Source organism: Eschscholzia californica, unplaced genomic scaffold, assembly GCF_041429995.1.
Source record: "Eschscholzia californica isolate CP2 unplaced genomic scaffold, dmEscCali1.0.p SCAF_6, whole genome shotgun sequence".
Taxonomy (NCBI): Eukaryota; Viridiplantae; Streptophyta; class Magnoliopsida; order Ranunculales; family Papaveraceae; genus Eschscholzia; species Eschscholzia californica.
Window position 1 is genome coordinate 25614680 of NW_028238483.1, and position 8373 is coordinate 25623052.

The 8373-nt window shown below is 35.9% G+C and overlaps 1 protein-coding gene across 2 annotated transcripts; it reads right to left on the bottom strand.

Moving 5' to 3' along the window:
• Positions 1-1478: 1478 nt before the first annotated feature.
• Positions 1479-5943, bottom strand: LOC147532886 (3-hydroxy-3-methylglutaryl-coenzyme A reductase 1-like). 2 transcript variants are annotated; one of them, XR_015227912.1, is made up of 5 exons: positions 4810-5809; positions 4556-4697; positions 3596-3777; positions 2646-3411; positions 1479-2245 (listed from the first exon to the last, which is right to left on the bottom strand). XR_015227912.1 is itself a non-coding variant. In XM_086649115.1 (5 exons), the coding sequence occupies exons 1-5, from the start codon at positions 5678-5680 to the stop codon at positions 1821-1823; spliced, it is 1788 nt and encodes a 595-aa protein (XP_086505241.1). In that variant the 5' UTR covers positions 5681-5943; the 3' UTR covers positions 1479-1820. The 2 variants fall into 2 exon arrangements, 1 of the variants encoding a protein (XP_086505241.1); XM_086649115.1 differs by having other exon boundaries at positions 1479-2066; positions 3065-3411; positions 4810-5943.
• Positions 5944-8373: the final 2430 nt, after the last annotated feature.

Consider the following 8373-nt stretch of genomic DNA (forward strand, 5'->3'; position numbering starts at 1 on the left):
AATATATAAGTGAGAATTTATAGGAGACTAACTAAAACATAAATTAAGATGACGCGGTTCTCATTTAGTTACAACCCTACAAAAGATTACTGAGACTGTTAACAATTATTAGTTGTAATAATAAGAATTTATTCCTTGAGACCCTTTTTATGACAATTGACAACCAAGTACCTTCTTTTTTTTTTTTTTTTTTTTTGTTGAAAGACAAACAAGTACCTTATTTTCTATTGGAAAGATAGAAGTATGTAAAATGACTAATACTATGTATCATAATGTTTCTCAAAAAAAAATGTATCATAATGTTTTATTTGAAATTATTATGCTTGAATTTGCTTCTCCTCATATGTGAAGTGAAATGACTGACAGACAAATAACTACATGAGTAATGATGCAATAGGATACTGACTGACATTTTGGGGCAGTTATGCTGCCTGTGGCCCTCATCATTAAAGGACGATCAATTTTTTTAAATCATAGACAATGGCACATCAATTGACTCTTGGATGGGAAATGTTCTAGTTCTAACTATTTTAACCTTTTTAACTTTTTTTTTATATTGTTAATACTGCTGACTCCCAAGTTGTGATCAACTCACATTTTTGACTTCCATAAGTGTTTGCTAGTTCCTTTTCGACCACAAGGATCATTTTTTTCCGAAAATGCCCTTAGAGGCCAAATGTACATTAACTAAGGTATATCCCGTGTCATAGGCCACGGACAGTTGTATCAATCGAATGTGACAAAATTTTATTGTTATATTCTAGATACCCTCATTTTTTGTTTCACTTTCCTTAAATTAGTTATTATTTTATTGAGAGAGAGAGAGAGAGATTTTAATTTCTTTTTTTTAACTCTTGAAATTTATTTTATTTCTTTTAATTAGTTATTTTATTTCTAAGAAGGATACGGTTATTATTTTTTAAATAGGTAACTTTATTTCTACGAAGGACTATATTTTAAATTTTGAGAAGGACTTCTAGACAATATGCATAATTAAAAAAGGATGTTTGTCCCAGTCATCGTTTTCCCTTCTGTTTTATTATATAGATTCTCAAAAAGCATTTGCCAATTATCTATTTCCTCCGCTTCATATCTCCTTCTCGCCACCTTATCTCTTGTTTCTTCTCTCTCTTCTTTTCTTCTGAACCATCATATCATCCCGTACGTGACCTTCTAAGTTTACAGTAATGCGTAATGCGTTAGATAGTTATTTTGGTGTATTGTGATCAACTAGATTAAAAAAGTCAAATTTGAATTTCTTAGTCACGGATTTTTTGTTATTGTTTTCGTCCTAATACACATTTCTCCTTTTTTAAATTTTTATATTTTTCTTGAAGGACCTCTATTAATAGAAGTAAATTTAATATTTTAGCTAACGCACCCCAAAAACATAAAAGGAGACATCTCAGGATTCGTGGAAACTTAGGAACCACGCAGGGAGCTGGTCACATTTTATAGGGACAAACGGAGTAACTGAGTAACCCTAAAAAAGTCAATAGGTATTTTTTTCTTCTGTTCTCTTGACATCAAATGTTTCCCCATAAATACAGTTGATTACAAACGGGAACCAAACAGAACCACTAATCAATTATGCTTTTAAGAACCTGGTACACCTTTTTCTCTCTAAACCCTCTGCATCATTACAAGATTTATAAAAGAATTAGAGAGAGGAATCAAACATACTTAAATCTTCTCCTTTCTGCCACCTTTTCACCCTCCTTCCAATTGCTTCTTTGTTTTTAAGGATTTTCCTTTTTTCTGAAGTTCCTATTTCTCTGGAGTAACTATTTTCTTTTTGGGTTTTGGGGTTTTAAAGAGGCCTAAGAAGAAGCGATTTGGGATATATCTTTGCTTGATCTATTATACTTCATGTGACTTTTGACAAGTTGTCCAGCTGATATAGCTGACATGAGAGAGAGTTCTCCAGCAAGTACTGAACCAGCTATAATGGTAGCCAAAAGCCTTGAATTTGATCCTGGTGATTCTTTATTTGCACCTTTTACACCAAGAAGGTTTAAACATGCTGATTGTGAAGCAAGTTGTGTTCCTCCACCAACAGTACCCACCTGAATCATAACCGAATACAAAAATTGAGCTTAAAAAAATCCAATATTTACCACACACCCAGGGTCATCATTGATGCTTTCGAGTTATCCCGGCCACAAGGCCAGAGACTACTTTCATAGCCAAGACTATAATGACTCTTCCATTGTCGCTAATTAGTTTTAAGTTGGTTGTACCACCACTAAGAGCATCTCCACTGCAAAACTCAAAAGAAACTCTAAAACTCCTATGTGTCGAGATTCAAATGTCAATCTCTACTTTTTCTCTTTCCTATTTGTCAAGATTGAGATCCTCTATTCGAAGGACTTCTCCAATGCAACACTCTAAAACTCCAAAAATTGCTTATATGCCATTTTTTTTTTCATTAAAATATATGAAAATGTTGAGTTGGCATTTAGAGATATCTCAAGAGCACACTCTAGAATTGGAGTGTCCTCTTGAGATATCTCTATTCCACCCTCGACACGTTATCTTGGAGATTTGAATTGAGTTTTGCATTGGAGATGAATTTTATAATAAAAACTCTAAAAGTCCTACGTGACATTCCGAGTTTCTAAGATTGAGATTTGCGTTGGAGATGCTCTAAGGTGTGAGTCGGTGTAGAGTTTCTTTTTTCTACAAGAAGGTCACGAACTAACAGTTGATTGGATGTTGCTACTTCAAAATATGTTGCAGTACGATAATCAATATTTGCAAGTTAATAACGGCTAACATTCTATGGTTAGCTCGTGACCTTTTCTATAAACAACAATGATACAAGTACAATCTTGTGCCAACAAAGGGTAACTTTGTCATTTCACGCACTTTGAAGGGTGTGAAATACAAAATTGCCTCTTGTCCTATTAGCCACGTAGGACGGCTGGTCCGTATACACGGGGTGTACTTCAAACACTTTTTAACAAAGGAAAAAATATCGAACAGTAGTCTAAACCCTAGTGTTGGTACTTTTTTGGACTGAAACTTAAGTAACCTTCTCTTTCATGATAATTTCATTAGTTACCTCAATTGAAGGCATGGTGACAGAGATATGAAGGTCTTGGTCATCATTAACAGCTTCCATCATGGTTATACAGTGAGAACTCTCAATGTTCTGTGCTGGGTCTTGGCCAGTAGCTAAGAAAACAGCAGAGACAATATTACTAGCATGGGCATTGAAGCCACCAAGAGCACCAGCAATGGCTGAACCTGCAAGATTTTTCAACATGTTCAGTTCTACTAGTGCAGGGACAGTTGTCTTAAGCACCTTCTTCACCACTTCATCCTTTATAATTGCCTCACAAACTACTGACTTTCCTCTTCCTTCAATCCAGTTAACTGCAGCTGGTTTCTTGTCTGAACAGAAGTTCCCTAGAAAAAAGGTTGAGTAGATAGACAAGTTAACTACTGTTCATGCAAATTCACAAGTTCAAATCGACACCCAGATCACATATGTGAGATATTACCAAAAAAGAACAACTTTAGAAGAAACGCATTCAAATGAGCATGATCTCTAGCTCTATCTCTCTCTCTCTCTCACGGTTGAGAATCTAACCAGATATACCAACGACTTCCATGTCAGGGAAATCATTTTGAAGATAATCCAGCACATTTTGTACACCTTTAGACACCATGTTCATACCCATAGCATCACCAGTACTGCATCTAAATCTCATGTACAAATTCTTTCCGGCAATGGCGCATTGAACATTTTGAAGCCTTGCAAATCTGCTAGACCTATAATTTTATAAACCAAGAAGTTACTTTTAAGTGGATAAGTTGTTATCTAGCTAACTTATAGTTAAAAAGGCAAAACAAATGGTAAAAGGGCCAAAGACCTTGCCCGACTTCGAACCGAAATCGGTCATCAACTAACAAGTTATTTGGCCATCTTAAAGTGAGATGTTGACCCAGAAAACCTCACCTACATACTGATTTCGGCCTTGAATTTTCCGCCCATCTATCATTGTTGTTAACCCTAGGAATCTTAAGTAATAACCATCTAGATCAAAGAAAAGTTATGTTTTGGTTCTTAAGTCAGTTGTAGGAAACCTTTTGCAAAATATAAGCAACAGAAGCAGAGTAAAGTACAAGCATTTTGACAAACAGATTATGATCAATAAGAATGGATAGCGAAAATCCACTTTAGGATTCTATAATTATGATCAATTTTACGCAGACAAGGACATTAATTGTTCAAAACCACCTTCATGTTAAGAGATGAAGGGAGAAAGATAATCTATATGATAAATTAGGAGGGTATCTTTTATATAGAATTTGCCCTCCTTTTTCATGGCTAAGATCACACTTCCCAAACTCATCGGGTTGAGATTATAAAACTGTTTGTGCGGGCACGGGTTATACCCTCCTTCCTTCAAATAATACGTACATATTAACCCCTTCTTTTCTTAGATAAGATACTCTTATAATAAATCATCAAAACTTTTACCCAACAATCTCATTCAACTTTTACTTAATTCCTAATTAATGTGAACAACTGAAATTTGAAGCTTACTTGTTGAAAACAACTGCCAAAGTGTCAAAATTGATTGAATCTTCCATGAAGAATTTCAATTCTGCAGCTCGTTTAACAGTTCCAAATCTCACAACTGGCGCTCTTGTCATCCCATCTTTCAACAAGATACTAGTTGCTCCACCTGAAACCATAAAAATCTTAACTTTTCTATCAATTTCACTAGAAGAAACCAAACAAAAAACAATCTTCATCTATAGAGAGAAAGAAATAGGAAAGATGGATTTTTTTTTCACCTGAAGCATAAATGGCTTTACATCCTCTGTTAGTACTAGCTACCAGACAACCCTCTGTTGTCGCCATTGGAACAGAATACTCAATACCATTAACCAATAGAGGTCCAGCAATTCCAACTGGAATTTGAATAAACCCAACAGGCATCTCACAACATTGCCCTAAAATTGATTCATAATCAAACCCATCTAATGGTAATCCATCAAGAGATCTTCCTGTCATTCTTTGTAAAGCTTCACGACGAATTGAAGCAGCTCTTTTACAATCACCAAGTTTAGATTCAAGTGAATAAGATGGGGTTTTCCCATCCACAACCGATTTAATGATATCTTCTTCATCATCATCAGCTTCATAATCACAAGTAGTGATTACTGAATCAATGATCATCTTTTTAGGTTGTGAACATAGATCACCACCACCACCACCACCAACAACAACAACAGAATCTGAATCTGAAGTTTGTTTGATGGGTTGAATTTGATTTTTGTCATGATCATGATCATGAATTTCCCATGATTCATAGGTAGAAGTTCGGATGATGAATGAATGAACGAAATCTAAGCCGAAGAAACCGTGAAGGTAAATGCAAGAAGCAAGTAACGAAACAATCGCTATGATCTCAGAAATGGTAACTACGTGGAGAGGAGTTGAGTTACGAATTTTCTCTCTCCAACGATGAAGAAGAAAGTAAGCAACAGAAAAGAATAAAGTGAAGAAAACACCATTTGTCATGTAATTTATAGAGAGACTAATAAGTGAATCAGAAGCTTTACTTTGATGATGATGATGTTTCTGAAGGTTGTAGGAACCACCGCCATTAGAGAGAGAATGAGACGATGACATTTTGGTAGTCGGTTTCCGACAAACCTCCATTTTTACCACTCTTTTTCTCTTCTCTATCTGTTTTTTCTTTTAGAGAGAGAAAGTAAAGAGAGAGAGAGATGAGCAGTATAGAGAGAGAGACTAGGGCTTTCGAATTTAGAATATAAGAAGAGAAAGATTAAGGTGGTGCTGGTTTTATAGATACGTAATATGCGCGGGTTAAAATGGACACGCGTGGCGTAGTCAGTCAATATGTTAAGACTCGGAAAACAAGGTTTTGTCATAGACGAAACAACAAGGCTCAATTAACATCTAAACAATTTTCCTTCATCAAAAAAAAAAACAAGGCTCAATTAACATCTAAACAATCCCAATGTAGGGGTGGGAATTCTACCCGAAAGCCCGATACCCGTCACGTTTACCCGCGCCCGACAATGTCCATGGACGCCCGCGCCCGAAGATGGGTACTACCCGCCCAGCCCGATGATTTTTCGTGGGCGGGCTCGGGTGAAAAGCTCTGCCCGCCACCCCGCCCATACCCGAGCCCGATATGCTCACCCGACGGGTGCCTATAGATGCCAATCACTTTGCGTGTCGATTATACTTCACTATAAAGCCCAAAGTATATTTAAGGTTTCTCCCAAGATATATAAACTACACATTGAAGCAACCCTAATAGTTTACCACATTGAATCTGAAAAATTTGGTAGCAGAGAGAGAGAAAAAGAATCTACGTTGTCTCTCTAGCCGTTTCTCTCTTATTTACTAGACCTTCTTGTGCCAACCTTATTCTCTATTATATAAGTTATTGAGATCATCTTCCATCTCTATGTAGTGGGCAAATTTTAAGATTATTTTGATGTGAAGGAAGAACAAAGAAGAACTAATGGAACATACAAATACAAGAAAAAAAGTTGAAGACAACCAAGTCTCATGTTTGCATCTATAGATCTATATCAGTTGTTGCTTTCTTATGTTACGGAATTTGAGTATTTCTTTCATTCTTGATTTATAAGTTTTGTAAAGATTTGGTATCAATTTGTTTAGAGAAGCTTATTTGAACAATATCAAATTCTAGAGTTTCCTGATCTGGTAGAAAAATATCAAATAAAGAAACCCGATGCCCGATTTGCCCGAAGCCCGGCTTGCCCGATGCTTTAATGGGCTTGGGCGGGCTTTGATCATAGGAGATTTCAGAAAAGCCCGCCCGAATCCGCCCGAGAACCCGAGTGGGCAGAGGAGAAACTTACCCGACCCGCCCGAGTCCGACTCAGAATTACCCGCGGGTGCCCATACCCGCCCGATTCCCACCCCTATCCCAATGTGATGTACATGAGATTCCTTAGCTTGGTAGGGTTTGCCAAATGGTTTTTTTTTTAATGGTTTTAGCACATATGTTTGAAAGACATATGATATCGAATTGGTGCAACATTTCAGTATTTCTTTGTGTATTTTTTTTTGTTGAACTGTACGTGTTTGTATATGAATGTTGATGTGCAATTATTTTGTTTCATTTATATAATCTAGTTGTTTGAGGAAAGATAGAGAGACAAATGAATATTCATTTTAAACGAGTGTGATTGATGTTATGGCAAAATAACAAAATCTAGTTGTACTTATATACCAATTTACTAAATAATGTCATACACGTACAAATATTATCAGATTGGTACACATAGTGTCACTTCATGTATGTTTTTTTACTTACGGTTTAAGTTTGAAGTTGGGTTTTATTTAGGTTGGGTTTTATTTAGGTTTAATTTTACTTTTTTATACCCTCCACTATTGTGACATGAGAAAATAAGGAAATTCATCTTGTCATGATCTCCATTAATGACTAAATGTTTTTATGTTTCCATTAATGTGAGGTGAGAAAGTAAGAAACTCATCTTGTGGCGGTATCCATTAGTGAGTAAATGTCTTTGGCCCTTCACTAATGACATCACAACCATCTAGTTGTCCGAGCATACACATGAGGAGCTACTTTTTGACTCTTAGGGTCTGTTTGATACGTGTGCAAATGTGAGTAATAAAATCATTTTTTTAAGAAAATCAGTTTTCCGTCGTTTGGTTGGCCACTATGGGTAAGAAAATCGATTTCTTAAGAAAAAAAAAGTTGACAAATAGTCTAATTTTTTTCCCACCTAAAAGGTGTGAAAACTGATTTCTCACCCTCTCCTCCTGTAACTCTCTCTCCTCCTGTAACTCTCTCTCGTCTTGTAACTTTCTCTCCTCCCATAACTCTCTTTCCCTCTATTCCTCCTGTGACTCTCTCTCTCTCTATTTCTAAAGGCACCTCCACAAAATTCTAGAGACATCTCCATAAATTTTAAAGGCACTTCCATTTTTAGGGAAGATGATGATCGAAATTCTAAAGGCACTTAAAAAAGTAACAATGCAATAAATTTTAAAGGCACCTCCATAAAATTCTAAAGGCACCTCCGTTTTTTTGAGAAAGATGATGACCGAAATTCTAAAGGCACCTCCAAAAAAGTAACAATGCACTAAATTCTAAAGTCACTCCTGTAAAAGTTTCCGATACACTAAATTCTAAAGGCACTCCCTCAGTTTTCCTACATCCCTACCAAACAGTTAAAAACTTAATTTCACATGTGAAAGAATTGATTTTCTTACCCATTAGAAAATGTTGGATTTCTTACTCACACATTCTCACGTAACAAACGGACCCTTAGTATTTACTTTTTACTCTCGAGATAATAATCTCTTCTCTTTCTTTTTATGAA

Coding starts and splice junctions, on each gene's coding strand:
- LOC147532886 (XM_086649115.1), bottom strand. CDS start 5,680: ATGGAGGTTTGTCGGAAACCGACTACCAAAATGTCATCGTCTCATTCT. Junction 3,412..3,595: donor GGAAGTCGTTGGTATATCTG/GTTAGATTCTCA, acceptor CCTTTTTTCTAG/GGAACTTCTGTTCAGACAAG. Junction 2,067..3,064: donor TCACCATGCCTTCAATTGAG/GTAACTAATGAA, acceptor GTTATGATTCAG/GTGGGTACTGTTGGTGGAGG.